At 43.4% G+C, this 21,412-nt stretch overlaps 1 protein-coding gene across 2 annotated transcripts in view; it reads right to left on the bottom strand.

Annotated features, from left to right (window-relative positions):
* Positions 1-14,978: 14,978 nt before the first annotated feature.
* The window catches only part of LOC112252578 (cat eye syndrome critical region protein 2 homolog), a 60,385-nt gene continuing 53,951 nt past the window's right edge, over positions 14,979-21,412 (bottom strand). The window contains exons 17-19 of one of the 2 annotated variants that reach the window (XM_024423915.2): positions 16,435-18,305; positions 16,267-16,334; positions 14,979-16,148 (exon numbers count right to left, since the gene is read on the bottom strand). In XM_024423915.2, the coding sequence (XP_024279683.2) occupies positions 16,299-16,334; positions 16,435-18,305 (1,907 nt within the window). In that variant the 3' untranslated portion in view covers positions 14,979-16,148; positions 16,267-16,298. The remainder of the gene's footprint in view (positions 16,149-16,266; positions 16,335-16,434; positions 18,306-21,412) is intronic. The other variant, XM_024423914.2, reaches the window with a different exon arrangement.

The raw sequence follows: 21,412 nt of genomic DNA, 5'->3' as shown, positions 1-21,412 counted from the left end.
CCTTCCTGAGCGGTATGACGGCTGCGTGGTCCCATGGTGTTTATACTTGCGTACTATTGTTTGTACAGATGAACGTGGTACCTTCAGGGGTTTGGAAATTGCTCCCAAGGATGAACCAGACTTGTGGAGGTCTACAAAAAAAAATTCTGAGGTCTTGGCTGATTTCTTTTGATTTTCCCATGATGTCAAGCAAAGAGGCACTGAGTTTGAAGGTCGGCCTTGAAATACATCCACAGGTACACCTCCAATTGACTCAAATGATGTAAATTAGCAGAAGCTTCTAAAGCCATGACATCATTTTCTGGAATTTTCCAAGCTGTTTAAAGGCACAGTCAACTTAGTATATATAAACTTCTAACCCACTGGAATTGTGATACAGTGAATTATAATTGAAATCATCTGTCATGTAACAATTGTTGGAAAACTTGTGTCATGCACGAAGTAGATGTCCTAACCGACTTGTCAAATCTATAGCGGATTAACAAGAAATTTGTGGAGTGGTTGAAAAACAAGTTTTAATGACTCCAACCTAAGTGTTTGTAAATTTCCGACTTCAACTGTAACTTAGCCTACTGTTCTGACTTGGTAGTGCACATGTAGCCGATAGCCTGTTTTAGAGACATTTAATCAACTAATAGTGTAAGAGTTTTCATTGTCTGCTTATATGCCCCATTTATTTATCCTACGGTTCTGACTTGGCGTACAAGGAGAATACTGTAAGAACGTCCCGTGTTCTGAATTCTGTCGCTGTACATTTCAAAAGTGCTTAACAAATAATTATATTGACTATGTCTGTCCTAGTTCGCTCATTAAATGTGTTAATCAAAATGATGGATTGCCTCTTATCTTCTTGTGGTCCCCTTATGCCATAGTTTGTACATCTCAATTATCATTAGAAAACACATTTGTTTAAGCAAGTCAGCCATATCAGCTATGTTTTTTATAAGGCTGTAAATGAGGCTGAATGAACTGTTTTGCTGCCAGACAAGGCTCCACTGATGGCCAGGTGTAGTGGTGGTAAGGAGTCACTGCATGGTGCTGAAAAGAAAGCTCTGCTGTTGGGACAGCTTTATGGAGGCCCTAATGTTGGCTTTCTATTCCCTTAACCTTGTTCTGAACACCTCCAAAACAAAGGTCATGCGGTTTGGTAAGAAGGATGCCCCTCTGCCCACCAGTGTGATTACTACCTCTGAGGGTTTAAAGCTTGAGGTAGTCACCTCATACAAGTACTTGGGAGTATGGATAGACGTTACACTGTCCTTCTCTCAGCACATATCAAAGCTGCAGGCTAAAGTTAAATCTAGACTTGGTTTCCTCTATTGTAATCGCTCCTCTTTCACCCTAGCTGCCAAACTAACCCAGATTAAGATGACCATCCAACCCATGCTAGATTACCAAGACGTAATTTATAGATATGCAGGCAAGGGTGCTGACGAGCGGCTAGGTGTTCTTTAACATTCGGACATCAGATTTGATACCACTGATCCTTATAGGACACATCACTGCACTCTATACTCTTCTGTAATCTGTTTCTCTCTGTATACCTGTCGCAAGACCCAATGGTTGATGCTTATTTATAAAACCCTCTTAGGCCTCACTCCCCCCTATCTGAGATATCTACTGCATCCCTCATTCTCCACATACAACACCCGTTTTGCCAGTCACATTCTGCTAAAGGTCCCCAAAGCACACACATCTTTGGGTCACATCTTTTCAGTTCACTGCAGCTAACGACTGGAACGAGCTGCAACAAACACTCAAACTGGACAGTTTTATCTCCATCTCTTCATTCAAAGACTCAATCATGGACACACTGTCAGTTGTGACTGCTTTGATGTGATGTATTGTTGTCTACCTTTTTGCCCTTAGTGCTGTTGTCTGTGCCCAATAATGTTTGTACCATGTTTTGGGCTGCTGCCATGCTCTGTTGTTGTCTTAGTTCTCTCTTTATGTAGTGTTGTCTCTCTTTTTATTTATTTTTAATCCCAGCCCCCGTCCCTGCTGGAGGCCTTTTGGTAGGCCATCATTGTAAATAAGAATTTGTTCTTAACTGACTTGCCTAGTGAAATAAAAGGTTAAATAAAATACAAAATAGTTTGTGGGCACCGTTTGTCACTGCTATTAATGTATTGTAATTAGTGTATTGTTTAGTGACTTTGCTGGCAGGAATCTAAAAAAATATTTTTTGAGTTTACCCCACCAAGATGTACATGCTAACATCGCCACTGCTCCAGCAGCATACAAGAGGAGCACTGAGGTATTGGATTTGGCTGCCAAGAGCAGGAGAGGAACCAGACTGACAGGTCCTATGTAAAGCACATGCAGCAGTGTGGCCAGTACGTCACATTCCTCACCAGCCACTCCCACAATGGAGAAGTCATGGACATGAAGGGCTTCCCCTAAAACAGATAAGAGGTCATCGTAACCTGTGTGGCTTACAATGAAGTACATTATATACAGGTAATTGCCAAAATAAAAGAAACACCAACATAGTGTATTAATAGGGCATTGGGCCACCACAAGCCAGAACAGCTTCAATGCACCTTGGCATAGATTTGACAAGTGTCTAGAAATCTATTGGAGGGATGCGACACCATTCTTCCACAAGAAATTCCATAGTTTGGCGTTTTGTTGATGGAAAACGCTGTCTCAGGCACCGCTCCAGAATCTCCCATAAGTGTTCAATTGAGTTCAAATCTGGTGACATTGTTTTCATGCTCCTCAAACCGTTCAGTGACCACTCGTGCCCTGTAGATGGGGTTATCATCTTATGGGGGCATAGCCATGCTAGCCAAAATAATGGCCTGGCCAGCATTTTTATACATGACCCTAAGCATGAAGGAATGTTAATTGCTTAATTCACTCAGGAACCACACCTGTGTGGAAGCACCTGCTTTCAATAAACTTTGATTCCTTCATTTACTCAAGTGTTTCCATTATTTTGTATTCCCTTATTGCTTACACCTGTCCTCTCAGATCCTCAAAAATGCAAAGAGGACTGGGTGGGGGTCCATTTGAGATCAGGTGTACCTTTGGGCATCCTCTGCGGTAGGCTGTAGATGGGGCTGCACTGGATGAGGGGCTTTGCCTTGAAGGCAGGAGGGAAGTCTGAGCTCTCCATCTCCTGCTCCTTTGTGCAGCTGTGCACTCAGTCACTGTAGTTCCCATGTAAGCAGCAGCCTGCCCCCTGTCTGGGAGGCCTCCTGCTGCACCAGAGACTCTGAGACCAGGGTCAGGGCTGCACCAGCACAGCAAGACTGACACCACAGACACTTGGTGGCTCTCTGGCCAGCATATCATGCTGAAGGTGTGGCCAATCAATGTTGGTCAAAACTGAATAAAAAAGCTAAAAAAGGAGAAAGAAAAATATGGTGAAGGAAATCTAGTGTGATAACAAGATCAACAGAGCTTGTCCACTGGGCACACACTGGTTGAATCAATGACATTAAATTGATGTCTGCGCCCAGTGGATGTTGTTTAGTGTAGGCTTACTGCTTTGCAGAACATTCATAACATCCACATCCTCATTATTCCTTTCTTATGCTTGCTTCCTCAGAACATTTAGTTCCACTTGAAACATACAAAAAGTCTTAACCAAAAGCTTATTGAGGTCTAGTTCCCATTTCCCATCAAAGCTTCCTAGGAACAGTATTTAATATTTAGAGGAGAGGGTCTGCAGGACCTCAGAGGCTACAACGTTTCCATTTACATCTGAATTTGATACATACATGCTCAATTAATTAAATATAGTTTTGAGAGTAATTGTAGCCAATTTCAGGCATTGTCTGTCAGTAGTCTAGTGTGCCCTGGTGGTGGGTGTGGTCAAAGACAGCAGCACCATCACCAGCTGTTGGTTGTCAACAAACCGCTTTGTGATTCAGACCTTGTGTTGTTAACTTGTGAATAAGGTTGATGGCTTATACCTAATACTTTAAGGTTATGGTCAAAGTGTTAAACAAAAATATACATTTTACAAATAGGTCATTCCACCAAGACGGTACGTTATGGACTTCGACATTTGTAAACTCAACAAAAAAGGTCCTCTCACTGTCAACTGCGATTATCTTCAGCAAACTTAACATGTGTAAATATTTGTATGAACAGAAGATTCAACAACTGAGACATAAACTGAGCAAGTTCCACAGATGTGTGACGAACAGAAATTGAATAATGTGTCCCTGAACAAAGGGGGGTCACAATAAAAAGTAACAGTCAGTATCTGGTGTGGCCACCAGCTGCATTAAGTACTGCAGTGCATCTCCTCCTCATGGACTGCACCAGATTTTCCAGTTCCTGTTGTGAGATGTTACCCCACTCTTTCACCAAGCAAGGCACCTGCAAGTTCCCGGACATTTCTGGGGGGAATGGCCCTAGCCCTCACCCTCCGATCCAACAGGTCCCAGCCGTGCTTAATGGGATTGAGATCCGGGCTCTTCGCTGGCCATGGCAGAACACTGACATTCCTGTCTTTCAGGAAATCACGCACAGAATGAGCAGTAAGGCTGGTGGCATTGTCATGCTGGAGGGTCATGTCAGCATGAGCCTGCAGGAAGGGTACCACATGAGGGAGGAGGATGTCTTCCCTGTAACGCACAGCGTTGAGATTGCCTGCAATGACAACGGGCTCAGTCCGATGATGCTGTGACACATTATCTTTGAAAGACAGGGTCCTGAAAAGGGACGTTTATTTTTTTGCTTAGTTTATATTGTCCCCATTGCATGATTAAATATACAGTTGATGTATGTAAACTTCAACTGTATACACCTAGGTTGGAGTCATTAAAACTTGTTTTTCAACCACTCCACACATTTCTTGTTAACAAACTATAGTTTGGCAAGTTGGTTAGGACATCTACTTTGTTCATGACAAGTAATTTTTCCAACAATTGTTTAGAGACAGATTATTTCATTTATAATTCAGTGTATCACAATGCCAGTGGGTCAGAAGTTTACATACACTAAGTTGACTGTGCCTTTAAACAGCTCGGAAAATTCCAGAAAATGGCTTTAGAAGGTTCTGATAGGCTATTTGACCTAATTTGAGTTAATTGGAGGGAGGTGTACCTGTGGATGTATTTCAAGGCCTACTTTCAAACTCAGTGCCTCTTTGCTTGACATCATGGAAAAATCAAAAGAAATCAGCCAAGACCTCAGAAAAAAATTGTTTTTTGGAGAAATGTCCTCTAGTCTGATGAAACAAAAATAGAACTGTTTGGCCATAATGACCATCGTTATGTTTGGAGGAAAAAGGGGATGCTTGCAAGCTGAAGAACACCATCCCAACCGTGAAGCACGGGGGTGGCAGCATGTTGTGGGGGTGCTTTGCTGCAGGAGGGACTGGTGCACTTCAAAATAGATGGCATCATGAGGCAGGAAAAGTATGTGAATATATTGAAGCAACATCTCAAGACATCAGTCAAGAAGTTAAAGCTTGGTCACAAATGGGTCTTCCAAATGGACAATGACCCCAAGCATACTTCCAAAGTTGTGGTAAAATGGCTTAAGGACAACAAAGTCAAGGTATTGGAGTGGCCATCACAAAGCCCTGACCTCAATCCTATAGAAAATGTGGGCAGAACTGAAAAATCGTGTGCGAGCAAGGAGGCCTACAAACCTGACTCAGTTACACCAGCTCTGTCAGGAGGAATGAGCCAAAATTCACCCAACTTATTGTGGGAAGCTTGTGGAAGGCTACTCAAAACATTTGACCCAAGTTAAACAATTTATAAGCAATGCTACCAAATACTAACTGAGTGTATGTAAACGTCTGACCTACTGGGAATGTGATGAAAGAAATAAAAGCTGAAATAAATCACTAATATTATTCTGACTTTTCACATTCTTAAAATAAAAAGTGGTGATCCTAACTGACCTAAGAAAGGGAATTTTTACTAGGATTAAATGGCAGGAATTGTGAAAAAACTATATTAAATATATTTGGCTAAGGTGTATGTAAACTTCCGACTTCAACTGTATGAAATACAATCTAGCCTATACTCTAACTTTGTAGGCCGCATGTGCAGCACCAGAATGTTCTCTCCCTGCTTGATCATGGTTTGATCGGTGTGCATAATTAATATAATACAGTATAATACAGTAATACAGTTCACAATCAAAAAGATTAACCTACAGGAGCAAGTTTAATTTATTTAGCCAAGAGAGCATATAGCTAGTTACATCTGTGGGCTTTTATGTTTTTCTATTTTGCGTAATGTGCAGTAGCCTACATTATACCCTATAGGCCCACAGTATAAGGGCACCATCATTGACTTTTTGGGGCTTGGGCTCATTAAATGTATTTAACATGTGGCTCATCAGGCTCAGGTAGCATCAGCTTGAATTTTCGATCAAAGCTCTAATCAAATTCAGACATAGGACTATGTATATACTTCATAATGCTTTAGAAGGAGACTTCTGGTTTTGGCGGGAAATACCGGGTTAACCGGGATAAAAATGACTTATTCTCAGGATGGAACGTTTGTAAAATACCGGCAAAATATTAAACCCTAATCCTGATTTCAGGGCAATTTACTTTAGACTGAGATGTGAAGATCTTAGCAGAAATGTTGATAGACGAATAGGATGCTCTCCAGTGACTTCACTCAATAGGCCTATATACAAGTAGATTCTCCAGTGACTTCACTCTAATAGGCCTGTGGACGACAGTATATATACTTAAAAAGGTAGACTTTGGGCACAAAAATGGACCAACTACACCTCTTTCTCAATTTTCAAACAGAAATGGGTTGTCCCTTTGGTGGCTCATCGATGCTTCATTCTCACCATGCACGCTGCAACCAACATAGTTATTTTGTTAGCTAAGCTAGCCGCTGTGGCTAGCCAGTAACTCCTCCAGTATGTGTTAACGTCATTTCACAGGATTTGTTTTTGGATGGAAGCTGCAGAGATCGGTAAGAAATGGCACTTCAGTAGCCAAATATCGTATTCAACATTTGTAATAATTTTTTATTCATCGGTTAAGCATAAAAAAAAATCAGGTATGATCAGTTATAGATTAAAGCTGTTCTTTTGGTGTTTTGGCCCAAAATTGACCTTTAACATGGACAGTGCAGTCAACATATGCATGTATAAGAATGAAGATGAACAATAATAATGAATTTGAATCATTGGATTACTTCACGAAGTGACAAACTCAAACCTGTCACAGTCTCACAACGCTGTTATTGATAAAAAAAGTAACGGGGTTTAGTTTTGCGCCTTAAAATGGCCACTGCTGCTCATGTGGTGAACAGGAGACCACATGGCATGCATGAAATTAAGAAATTGCATACATTGTTGCAATAAAAAATAGTTTTGATAAGTAATAGTTCTTTATTTCATGTAACAGAGTTGAGTTGTTGAGCTTGACAACCCCATGCTTCAGCGGTCGCCTATAAATATTGTTCAGTTTAAAGTTTAGGGCTACGACTGCAATGAGACCAGGCTGGGCTACGCGATGGTTTGACACGTTGGCGATTTCAATGTAACTACCAACGTAACAAAGATGTATTTAATAACTATTCAAAAGTGTAACAAAGTAACAGAGATCGCGTTCACACTGAACAGATGGATATATATAACACGTTGTTGAACATTGCCTCAGTGCCTTAATTATTATTAGACCACGTTTCTCACCACTTATTAAGAAACCTGTCCGTGAAAGTGAAGTGATGAATTGGTGCTCCTATATTGCTCTATAATAAAACTAGAAAACTAGCCGTTTTCGGTTCTGTAGCCTATAAGTGTACCACTACCTCCTACTCACTTCCCAAAACAGCGGGTCACCCGGTCTCGCTCGTTGAGGGGGGTTGATTCACATGTCAAATGGATGAAGCTGATGAGAGGAGACAACATGCAGTGTCACAATAGATTAATGCTTTGTGTCGCAGACGTCTTGTTTTGTCTGTTTGCATTTCAATAGATGCCATTTTTTCAGTTATTTTAACGGACTGTCAGTGATACAAGGAATCAGAAATTATGTGAACCTAATTAACCTTCATTTCAAAGGTTGTTATTTAGTGTAGGAACATGTATTTCTATGGTTATACTGAAAAAAAGAACTGCATTTTAGCAAACTGAATAATTAATGTAAAACCTTCACAAACCTGATCGACTTAATAAAGCAAGAGAAATCGTTATAAAAAAAGGTCAAACAGACCATGCCAATACAATAGGCCTTCCTGACACTTTTGGAACCAAGACCTTCATGTCACTCAAACTACACACTAATTTCTCGTGTGCTGTTACTTATGCTACCAGGGGTAAAAATTGGTCTGGGGCGAGATCCTGCAGCTATACTTCAAATTAGCAGCCTGGACTCAGACTAGACGTAACATAGTAAACGTAAATATGTATGTTACCACACCAAATGTAACATAAGACAGAAGGTCGCTTAAGGCAAAAAACTAAAGGACGGTGGTTGGTTGGGGTGTTGCGTTACAGCCATTAGCATTTTAGCTAATTAGCAACTTCAACTACTTAATACTTTTGAGCTACTTTGCATGTTAGCTAACCCTTCCCCGAAACTTAACCCTTTAGCTAACCCGTCCTCTAACCTAGCTAACGTTAGCTACCTAGCTAACCATATGAAACGTAACATGTCATATTAAACGGAGTGTCTCATTTACGTACAGAATAATACAAAATGCGCTGAGACCAGCAGCCAGTAAGAGCCAGGTGCAGAGCCCAGTACCTTTGGTTAAGCAAAATTTGCAATATCGAATGAAAATTGCTGCGCACATTTAATTTTCCTCAGCCAACAACACGAGTAACCAACAGCAAAATCAGAATGGTTTACCTATTCAATTGGTCAGCTTGTCGAACTCCATGCAAGAAATATTCCCCCAGAGGCGCTTTAAAATTTGCAAGTGCCAGAGGGAGAAACATCCATGCCCAGCGACTGCACATTTCTTAATAGTTGCGGGAAAACACTTTTGAAAGCAGTTGATGGCCACTTAAAATAGCAGGGTCACTGCTTTCTATTAGCCTACTAAATGTATTTCTGTGCACCATTTTCCAATATTCAGTTGGTCATAGTCTCTCAACTAGGCTACTTTATGTTGTGCCAAGCAGGTATAGTGACCATGAACAACACGAGAAACATTTATTTTATTTCATTATGTTTGGCAGTGACTGGCTGTCTCCTGAGACTCTTTGCAAAGGAACTGACGACAGAAATCTGGGAGATGGTGAAGAGCCTGCTGGATTCAATTGCGGCCACTACCTCCACTGGCAACCAGGACACCGGCGCAGCCTTCAAGAAAAGCTCAACCCAGAGACCCTTCGGAAGATTGAGACCCTGGGTGCATGGTCAAAATGGCATGCCGGTGAAGAAACCAGAGATCTATTAGCAGATGACACACCTGGGCAACCGCTGCTAGCCCACCTATTGCTGCAGCTACCCTACTATGCTGCTCAGCCCGTGTACTACAGCACATGGCTGAGCTCCCCCCAGTACAAGTATGTATAGGTATACTGGAGAGGAGATTGAGGTGGACCCTCAATGAATACTTCACCATCAAGTACTTCATCAGGGAAAACATCCTTCAAGGCACAAGCCTGGTCCTACATGGAAAAAAAAAATAAAGCTCCGGAAAAAAAAGTGAAAAATTGTGTATTTATTTGTTGACAGTTAAGGTTGCAGGTCCATAAGTCCATGCCTTGCACATATGGATCCACAGTTACTGTACCTGAACACTGGAATTCTGACCATGGCTAAGAGTATCCCATTTAATTATTTGATATAACATCGATTATAAAAGTGTACTAAAACGAGGACAATGACAAACACTTCAAGACAGAAACATCAATGCAGAAGCCAGGTCTTAGTTTTTCCAATTCCATTTTCCAATTCATCAAGGCATAAACAGTCTTGCATTATTTAAATAATCAAGTCAGAAGCCTTACACCTACGTTTCTGCCATACCAGTAGGCCTATCCGATAGGCTACTCCTTTACAAGAAACTGTCCTTTGATAGGCCTAAGCATTTTCAGTAACATCACCCAAGCCTCAGCTCTCCCTCCCACCAAAGAAAATGGAGAACAAGCAACATACTTCAATTCAGGAAAAGTTATTTATTCTAAGAAATGTGCAGTATAGAAAATACTTCAGTCCATTTCCAAAATAATCTATGTCAGTCAGATGAAACATACAGGGTCTTTTTTGATGCTGCCATGCTACAGAGGTAAATGTCAACTGCTTAAAAACAAAAAAACAACCAAAGATAACATTTATATAAAAAAAGTCAAAATGTACAACATTTAAGAGCAAATAAATATGATTCACATTTAAATCAAATCTAGATATTTTACTAGTGCAGACAAACTGGATGACAGAGTAGAAGTGGAGTGTTGTGGCATACAGACTTCCATGTCTTGTGCAGACTACACATCAGCGACAACAAAGCTGCATAACAGTATGATAACCTCACAGACCATTTACAACTACACTGTCCATACATGGACAGCACAAATGATCACACTACCTACGAGAAGACCTCATCTAGTACTAAAAATCCCTAGCAAGTAAAACAATACATCCTTAAACAGCAGGGTTCCCCAACTGGCTCGCGGGTGGTTTTATTTGGCCCCCCAAGTTTTCTGAGCAAAACTTGTTCCTAAGAATTCCCACAGATAATAGAAAGATACATGTGATCGTATACAAATGTAAGCAAGGTTTGAAATGATGTTTTAGGTGATATATATATTTTTGGCCTTCTTGCGGTCAAATTGGAGTATACAAATTATTTGTAATTATGTTCCGGCCCACCGACCATTCGCTCAAGAAAGAAAATTGGCCTGCGGCTGAATCTAGTTGATGATCCCTGATATACAGTATCCTGGGACAAATCAAAAGTCTCACAGCTTCTAGTATTTTCCTATATTCATCCCTCCTTGAGCACATTTCCTGTTAATGCCATAGGTGTCTATAATTGAGGGAACTACACTGCCATCTCTATGCTGCCTAACACAGATCCAGTAGAACCACAGGGCTCAGGTTGTCTACTCACCTCACTCTGTGGCAGGAAGGCATGCAATCTATACAGCTGGTGAGACAAGATCATATTTAAAGAGCCCTTTTCTGACGACCTCAGACATACGCCCTTTAACAACCCCCCCCACCCCCCACCGGCAGTAACACAAATAACCTTACAATAAAATGTTCCAAGGATGGGTCCGCTATGATTTTGTTCAGGACAGTAACATGACTTGGCACTGGGATAATTAGACATAGTCATGACAATAGTAGTGTTAGGCCATTTGTGTGCTGGGGACTGACTCTGGTGAGTGGAGGGACTTAGTGGATGCCAGTGGACTGGCTATGAGGTAGATTCATTTGTTGCCATCACTATACCTGTGGGGCTCACAGGCGCAACATGGATATGATAAGATGGGAAAGACTTCAATCTACACAGATTAATTGTTCAAAGACAAAAATCACTCACCGTGTACAGTACCAGTCAAAAGTTTGAACATACCTACTCATTCAATGGTTTTTCTTTATATTGTAGAATAATAGTGAAGACATCAAAACTATGAAATAGCATATGGAATCATGTAGTAACCCAAAAAAGTGTTAAATCAATATATTTCTTACATGTTTAAAAAAAAAAATTTGACTCGATAAAGTCAGTTAAGAACAAATTCTTATTTACAATGACGGCCTACCCCAGCCAAACCCGGACGACGCTGGGCCAATTGTGCGCCGCTCTATGGGACTCCCAATCATGACCGGATGTGATACAGCCCTGGATTTTTTTAGATCAAAGTAGCCACCCTTTGCCTTGATAAAAGCTTTGCATAGTCGTGGCATTCTCCCAACCAGCTTCATGAGGTAGTCAACTGGAATGCATTTCAATTAACAAGTGTGCCTTGTTAAAAGTTAGTTTGTGGAATTTCTTTCCTTCCTAATGAATTTGAGTCGATTAGTTGTCTAGGGGTGGTATACATTAGCTAGCCCAAGTTCATATTATGGCAAGAACAGCTCAAATAAGCAAAGAGAAACAGTCCATCATTACTTTAAGACATGAAGCTCAGTCAATGCAGAAAATTAAGAACTTTGAAAGTTTCTTCAAGTGCAGTTGCAAAAACCATCAAGCGCTATGATGAAACTGGCTCTCATAAGGACCACCACAGGAAAGGAAGACCCAGAGTTAGCTCTGCTGCAGAGGACAAGTTCATTAGGGTTAACTGCACCTCAGAAATTGCAGTCCAAATAAATGCTTCAGAGTTCAAGTAAGACATCTCAACATCAACTGTTCAGAGGAGACCATGTGAAATCAGGCCTTCATGGTCAAATTGCTACAAAGAAATCACTACTAAAGGACACTAATAAGAAGATTTATTGGGCCAAGAAACACAAGCAATGGACATTAGGAATGGTGGAAATCTGTCCTTTGGTCTGATGAGTTTGAGATTTTTGGTTTCAACCGAGGTGTTTTTGTGAGACGCAGAGCAGGTGAACGGATGATCTCCGCATGTCTAGTTCCCACCATGAAGCATGGTGGTGTGACGGTGGGGGTGCTTTGCTGGTGACACGGTCAGTGATTTATTTAGAATTCAAGGCACACTTAACCAGCATGGCTACCAGTGCATCCTGCAGCGACACACCACCCCATCTGGTTTGCTCTTTGTGGTACTATAATTTTCTTTTCAACAGGACAATGACCCCACACACCTCCAGGCTGTGTAAGGGCTATTAGACCAAGGAGAGTGATGGAGTGCTGCATCGGATTACATGGCCTCCACAATCACCCAACCTCAACTCAATTGAGATGGTTTAGGATGAGTTGGACTGCAGAGTGAAGGAAAAACCAGGCAACAGGTGCTCAGCATATGTGGGAACTCCTTCAAGACTGATGGAAAAGCATTCCAGGTGAAACTGGTTGAGAGAATACCAAGAGTGTGCAAAGCTTTCATCAAGGCAAACGGTGGCTCACTTTGAAGAATATCACATATTTGGATTTAACACTTTTTTGGTTACTGCATGATTTCATACGCGTTATTTCATAGTTTTGATGTCTTCTTCACTATTATTCTACAATGTAGAAAATAGTAAAAATAAAGAAAACCCCTTGAATGAGTAGGTGTCCTAACTTCTGACTGGTACTGTATAGTGGCAATGACAAGAGCAACAATATTAAACAAAAAACAAACTGGAATGTCGAAAAACTCAACTATTCCAATTAGTACAAAACGGAATAGATATTTTATTTAACCCCAAACAAAGCAAACAGGTTGGCAGTGAGCAAGACTCCCCCCCCACTGTCACAAGAGGACCAAAAATAACACAGAATCTTGCAAAAACAATATTGGTTTATCAGTTTCTTCACATAAAATTAGGTTGATTCATTTGTCACAATTCCAGTCATATTTTCTTGTCCTTCAAATAATTAATTAAAATACCCGTATAAAACTGTACACCCTGAGGACATATATAAGGTTAATTGAATTGGGGAGGATGAAGCACTGACGTGAAGAAATAATCATGCATGGGTGCAATTGTGGATACAATCTTAACCGTTACGAATAGAATAATAAAACTCACCATAAAAAGGAGCTACAGTGGGACTACCATGTTAGGTGTTATTTTTCGCCAAATGTATGGAATGCAATACATGGTCCAGGTTAAATGAAATGGGCTGTAAAGATGACAACATTAACATAAAAAAAGACCTTAGCATACATCAATTGTTGATTCTAACTCATGTTCACTTAGTGCGTATACCAACCAGCAGGACACATGGAAGTGTGGAAAACCATCCAACATAATTCTAGTTTGAGACAAGAGGTCAACTACAGTGAAGAGTTACAGTTGAAGTCGGAAGTTTACATACACTTATGTCGGAGTCATTAAAACTCGTTTTTCAACCACTCCACAAATTTATTGTTAACAAACTAGTTTTGGCAGGTCAGTTAAGGCATCTACTTTGTGCATGACACAAGTAATTAATCCAACAATTGTCTACAGATTCCAGTGGGTCAGAAGTTACCATACACTAAGTTGACTGTGCCTTTAAACAGCTTGGAAAATTTCAGGAGATGTCATGGCTTTAGAAGCTTCTGATAGGCTAATTGACATCATTTGAGTCAATTAGAGGTGTACCTGTGGATGAATTTCAAGGCCGACCTTCAAACTCTGTGCCTCTTTGCTTGACATCATGGGAAAATCAAAAGAAATCAGCAAAGACCCCAGAAAAAAAATTGTAGACCTCAAGTCTGGTTCATCCTTGGGAGCAATTTCCAACAACAGAACAACAGCAAAGGACCTTGTGAAGATGCTGGAGGAAACAGGTACAAAAGTATCTATATCCACAGTAAAACAAGTCCTATAGCGACATAACCTGAAAGGTCGCTCAGCAAGGAAGAAGCCAATGCTCCAAAACCGCCATAAAAAAGCCAGACTACGGTTTGCAACTGCACATGGGGACAAAGATCCTATTTTTGGAGAACTGTCCTCTGGTCTGATGAATCAAAAATAGAACTGTTTGGCCATAATGACCATCGTTATGTTTAGAGGAAAAGGAGGGAGGCTTGCAAGCCGAAGAACACCATCCCAACCGTGAAGCATGGAGATGGCAGCATCATGTTGTGGGGGTGCTTTGCTGCAGGAGTGACTGGTGCACTTCACAAAATAGATGGCATCATTAAGGAGGAAAATTATGTGGATATATTGAAGCAACATCTCAAGACAACCGTCAGGAAGTTAAAGCTTGGTCGCAAATGGGTCTTCCAAATGGACAATGACCCCAAGCATACTTCCAAAGTTGTGGCAAAATGTCTTAAGGACAACAAAGTCAAGGTATTGGAGTGGCCAGTACAAAGCCCTGACCTCAATCCTATAGAACATTTGTGAGCAGAACTGAAAAAGCTTGTGCGAGCAAGGAGGCCTACAAACCTGACTCAGTTACACCAGCTCTGTCAGGAGGAATGGGCCAAAATTCACCCAACTTATTGTGGGAAGCTTGTGGAAGGCCACCCGAAACGGTTGACCCAAGTTAAACAATTGAAAAGGCAATGCTACCAAATACTAATTGAGTGTATGTAAACTTCTGACCCACTGGGAATGTGACAAAATAAATAAATCATTCTCTACCTTGTTCTCTATCTTATTCTGACATATCACATTCTTAAAATAAAGTGGTGATCCTAACTGACTTAAGACAGGGAATTGTTACTAGGATTAAACACGTCAGGAATTGTGAAAAACTGAGTTTAAATGCATTTGGCTAAGGTGTATGTAAACTTCCAACTTCGACTAATATATATATATATATAAAACAAGCACCAACGTAAAAATTCCAAGGCCACTCCAGTATGTGTAGACTATCCCTAGTGCATAACAGAGAAGGCTCTCTGCAGGTCTATATCTATCATTCACACATACATTCAACAAAAAGTAAACGGCAAGGCCCGTCTGTCGACAGGGTTCTGATGACGGCTTCTCTTCAATCTTAAAGTTCCTCCTTTTCTACACCTGAGTTTAAAAACGTTTGGGGAAAAACCCCCAAAGAAACAATAAACACCAGCCCCCTCTTCTCATCACCGGATCCATTTTTCTCTTCTGTAGAGGTTTGGACAGGACCGAAGGGGCTGGAGGTCCATAGGAGAGCTATATTCAGGGGAAGAGCCTTCCTCCAGACAAAACCCAATGACCAGTAGCTTTGTCCAACCAGTGTGAGGCTGCAGACAGAGGAGCAGGATCTCCAGATGTTCTTGCAGGAAGGGACCAGCTGTACACACAGTCTGAACTGGAAGTCCACTGGCAGACAGAGCCATGTCTCTGCATAGAGGCAGTCTCAGTGAGGGTTCCACATGAAGCAGACAGCCCGAGGGGCAAAGAACTCATTCCCTAAAGAGATTCTCAAATAAATATGTTTCCCTTGTCTGCACACACTGCATATCTTCTGTCTGATGCAGTGAGAGCAGTAGTTACTGGTGCCCCTTGACACAGACAGACAGAGAAAAGACAACGGCCAAGACTCCATTTTGAGCCGCTCCACAGCAGAGAACATCATGGTTCCAACAGCACAGTCACATTTAAAGGCGTATGACAGGAGACACACAGGCAACCACACAGGTTATCGTCATGGATGGATGAAATGCAGCCACTGCTTTGTGTACAGGTGTTTGTTGCTTTTGTCCGTCACCTGGATTGTGGGGAAAAGGAATGAAAAAAGGAGATTAATCATTGAAACATGACAGGGATTCAGAAATATTGATTGCTGATAGCCCTTAACCCTCCGCCGCCATTGAATAATCACTCACCCTGCGCCCACAGAGTTGCTCAAACTCCCTGTTTACTGCTGGGACCACTGGGAGACATCATCTGCTGCCTACAACATTACATAATATATATCAGTGACCTCCTCTTCCTAGCCATCAAAGCAAAATAACAAATTAACAGTTAGAATCTCCAGTGTAGCTCTTTCTTACCCTGGGTGAAAGAAGTGTTCGGGCGCCAGGCCTCTCTGCTGGACCATCATGCCCTGGAAGTGGCCTCCGGCCTGGGGATGTCTGTACATGGCCATGCGGGTCTGCCCCGGGGAAAGGGAAGGTGCTGGGGCCGGTGCAGGGCTTCCATGAGGTGGGGGTGGGGTCTCTGGGGGCATAGTGTCCACTGGGGTAACCTGGCTGGTTGGGGTATGGAGCATGGGACATAATGTGGGGAGGCGGGGCCCCGCCCTGCTGCATCCCAGTATGCACCGCTCGGGAATCGTACAGGAAGTTGGCCACGTGAGGTGGAGGCTGGGCACTCCGGCGGCGTGCGGCAGCGTTGTGGCTGTCCAGGTCCAGGATCTCTTTGGGGCTCTCTGGCCGCTCTGAGCTCTCCTCCACCCGAGCAGGCTGATGCTTCACAGGGCTGCCGGCCTCCATACTCTCCTTCTCTACAGATCCTCCACGGGGGCCCTCGGGCAGGGGATTGGGGGACATCAGGCTGCCCGCGGAGCCTTCAGAGCCCAGGGGGGAGCCCATGCTGCTGCCCTCCTTCAGGCGCCCATTGACGTTGGCACTAGTTGCAGGCAGGTAGGTGTTGGAGGGCATGGGGTGGCGGGGCTGGTACTGCTGCTGCCTGTGCCACTCCTCGGAGGGGTAGCCCCCCCGGATGTTGCCCGGGGGCTGGGGGTAGAAGTGTTGCTGCTGGTACTGGGGGTACATGTTAGGGTGGCCCTGGGGATGCTGCTGCTGGGCCATGTGGTATGGATAGGCAGCTCCTTGCTGGTGGTAGGTGGGGTAGCCGGCAGAGTTATGGTGGGGGTTCATGGTCTGGGGAACAGGTTGGTTCGGGTAAGGCTGTTGATTTGAAGGGGGCATGGGTTTGCCCATAGGTTGACTATAGTGCAGATGTGTTGGGCTGCCCATGTCATATTGACGCATGGCTCCATTGTCCTGGCCCTGGGAGTGGAGAGGAATGGCTGGGTTGTGACCAGGTGCCGGTCCCCTTGGCCCCTGGTTACCGGGTTGTGTCTGTTGTGCCTTGGGACTGAACGTCTGTTGTTTATAGATGCCATTTGGAGGTCCAGACTTCATCATGCTGGAGTTACCAGAACTGCCTCCAGAGTCCCTCCTGCTAGTGGGCTCGCTTGGCCTCTGGTCATCTGGGCTGGGCTGGGGAGGCAACTGGGACACAGGGTGGCTGGGGGGCAGGGAGGTGAGAGGTGCTGGCTGGGATGGACCGGGGCCAGGCTGGGCCCCCTGGGGGTCGCTCTGTGGCATTCCATGCATGGAGATTGGTTGAGGAACATTCTGCGCCACATGTGGAGGTGTGTTCTGAGAGTTTTGTTGGTGGGGGTTTTGGGATCCTTGCTGTGGGGCATTTCGAGTGATATGTTGAGGGATGTTTTGTTGCTGTGCATTCTGGGTATTGTGTTGATGGGCGTTCTGAAGACGAGTGGCATTCTCTAGGATTTGCTGGGGGGGGCTCTGGGTAATATGCTGTGGAGGATTCTGGGAGTGATGAGAGTTCTGGGAGCGAGGTGCATTGTGGGGGTGAGGAGGATGAACAATGGAAGGGTTGTTCTGAGGGGGAGTCTGGCTGACAGATTGTCCTCTGCTCTCCCCCTCTTGGTTGTCGTTTGTCTCTGAGCTCTGTGGGAGTCCCAGCCCAGACGCAGCCTGCTCCCGGGTCCCGCTAACCCTCTCCTGTGATCTGCCCCAGTTTGGAGCAGAGGGGCTCTGCATGCCCCGAGTGGGGCGACTGGGAGGCTCTGTGGGACGGGGGAACGAGGTGCGTTCCTGTTCAGATGGGACGGGGGTTACCAGAGCTCCTGCATGGTTGTTGGATGTTTTGGGATCTGACGTGGACCCTGTCAAGACAGATCATTTAGTGAGTGGAAGGTTGTTACAGTGAAAACAAAGAATCGATTTGTCGAACAGCATCTGAATGAATGCCGCAAGACAGAGCGTGTCCTATTACATTTCCTGGCACAGACTCAAAATGGTCAAATTAATTGATACACAAAATTAACAAACTATCTATGATTACATTTGTAAGTGAAAAATGTTGGGTTCATCCTTCCATATCAAAACATCTTGCTAGGGTAGTTGCAGTGCTAATTTCATCAACAAAAGTAGTCACGGAAATAAAAAAATTTCAGTGGCAATTGACCAGACTAAATAGACCCAGAGAGAAAAAAAGACTAAATTATCTTTGACTAAAATCTGACTAGTATGTGGACTGGACAATAGTTTGGAGAGATTGAGAGCTTTTTATGACATTTTTAAAATTGTAAGGCTTTCTCATTGCAATGTTGCACTGTGGTAGTGTTGTCACAATACCAGCATTTTGACTTTGATACCAGGTTTAATATCACGATACTCGACCCCAAAATAACAGTTGATAGCGAAACGATACCACGGCAAAAAATAAATTTAAAAAAAGGGTATTAGTTAGACAGAATAACCACTGGGATAGATATATATGTATATATTTTACATTGAACAATATCTTGATAACTGTTAGACCAATTAAAATAAACAGAATATCTATTATTAAAACATTTTACCCCCTTTTCGTGATAGCCAATTGCAATCTTGTTTCATCGCTGCAACTCCCGAACGGGCTTGGGAGAGGCGAAGGTCGAGTCATGTAACTTCCAAAACATCACCTGCCAAACCGCACTTCTTAACACCCTCCTGCTTCACCCGGAAGCCAGCCGCACCAATGTGTTGGAGGAAACACTGTCCAACCAACGACCGAGGTCAAACCTGCAGGTGCCCAGCCCTCCACAAGAAGTCACTAGAGCACAATGAGCCAAGTAAAGCACCTCCTGCCAAACCCGGACGATGCTGGGCCAATTGTGCACCACCCTATGGGACTCCCGATCACAGCCTGTTGTGATCCAGCCCGGGATCGAATCCGGGTCTGTAGTGACGCCTCTTAGCACTGCCACTCGGGAGGCCCACAAAATCTCATTTCATTTAGACCTGTGATTCAGCAAAGCAAAATAACTGATTATATAAATAGTTTAGTGCCAAAACTACATAAAAAACACCTTTAAGCTCATTTCTGAAGCTTCTATATTGCAATAGTCTACACACCATAGAAATACTATGGATTTTACACAGCATACTACGATTCCCAGAGTGCATTTCAACTCCCAAGGTGTAAGGCTCCACCTAGGGCTGCTGGCTGGCTAGTGGCTACTGCTACTAATCCCAGACAAATGCGAAGTAGTCTAAATATATTGCTGTCATTGCTAAGTTGAGTGCATTTCACGTTACTTTTGGGTTGTAATCATATTATAATGCTCAGTACTCACATGAATGTCACGCTGAATAAATGTTCATGGCATTGTCACTCATAGTTATAATTTAGTTGCTAGTAGAATAGCAGTACAATGCAAATGTCATGTCTAAAATAGTTTGTCGTTTTGCCACCCAACATCCCTTGCACTGCTTTAGAACACCTTTTACATAGTTGTTTCGGTGGGCTTGCCCTCACCATCTGTTCTGTAAGCAAAGTATTCCCAAAGTTCGCTTCTGGAGTCTGTCAGCTGCGTGCGCAAGCAGCCTGGCCAGCTTACTACTGCCCCCTTGAAGATTCAAAACAAATTACTAGACAAACTATCCTCTCAATCTGTATATGACATGAGATATTTGACAGAAGTACTGAAAGTAACAAAAATTCTAGTAATCGAACTGTTTTTCATGTTCTAGTATTGAAAAAGGGACAAAGTTTCATGCCCAGGTCATTCACAAGTCACCTCTTTGCCTGGCAGGGTTGCCATGTCCGTGGTTTTCCGGCTAAATTGGGAGACTTTGAAAACTGTTGTGGATGAAAATGTATTTGTCGCCACTTTTAGGCCACTTCTAAATTGCACCGTGGCCGCCATGGCATTTAAAAATAAAATTTAAAAATATATAATAATTTCACTTTGACCTGCTGCTGCTGACTGTCAGGCAGGCTATTGCTGAGTGTTGTTGTGGGGAGGGAGGGGGAGGGCCGTGTGTGTGTGCGTGCGTTGAGCACAGCAATAGACAGCTGAGTCACGTGACCGAGAGGAGAGCAGCACGCCACAGTTTCTAAACCCAGCGGCCCAACATTGTGAGACGTCCGGGGAAGCTTGCGAAACAGGCCAAGCCGGGGTTAGGTTTTTGAGAAGTCAATGAGAAAAGTGAAGAATTCTTCCTTAACAGAAATTGAATAATGTGTCCCTGAACAAAAAGGGGGGGGGTGAAAATCAAAAGTAACAGTCAACTGCATTAAGTACTACAGTGCATCTCCTCATGGACTGCACCAGATTTGCCAGTTCTTGCTGCGAGATGTTACCCCACTCTTCCACCAAGGCACCTGCAAGTTCCCGGACATTTCTGGGGGGGAAATGGCCCTAGCCCTCACCCTCCGATCCAACAGGTCCCAGACGTGCTCAATGGGATTGCGATCTGGGCCCTTCGCTGGCCATGGCAGAACACTGACATTTCTGTTTTGCAGGAAATAACGCACAGAACAAGCAGTATGGCTGGTGGCATTGTCATGCTGGAGGGTCATGTCAGGATGAGCCTGCAGGAAGGGTACCTCATGAGGGAGGAGGATATCTTCCCTGTAACGCACAGCGTTGAGATTGCCTGCAATGACAAGCGCAGCCTGATGATGCTGTGACACCACCTCAGACCTTCCACCTCCAAATTGATCCCGCTACAGAGTACAGGCCTCCGTGTAACGCTCTTTCCTTTGACGATAAACGCGAATCCGACCATCCCCCCTGGTGAGACACAACCGTGACTCCTCAGTGGAGAGGACTTTTTGCCAGTCCTGTCTGGTCCAGCGACAGTGGGTTTGTGCCCATAGGCGTAGGCGAAGTTTGTGCCGGTGATGTCCGGTGAGGACCTGCCTTACAACAGGCCTACAAGCACTCAGTCCAGCCTCTCTCAGCATATTGCGGACAGTCTGAGCACTGATGGAGGGATTGTG

Source organism: Oncorhynchus tshawytscha, linkage group LG06, assembly GCF_018296145.1.
Source record: "Oncorhynchus tshawytscha isolate Ot180627B linkage group LG06, Otsh_v2.0, whole genome shotgun sequence".
Lineage (NCBI taxonomy): Eukaryota > Metazoa > Chordata > Actinopteri > Salmoniformes > Salmonidae > Oncorhynchus > Oncorhynchus tshawytscha.
Note: the sequence above shows the minus strand (reverse complement) of the source record. Positions and strands in the feature narration are given on the sequence as shown.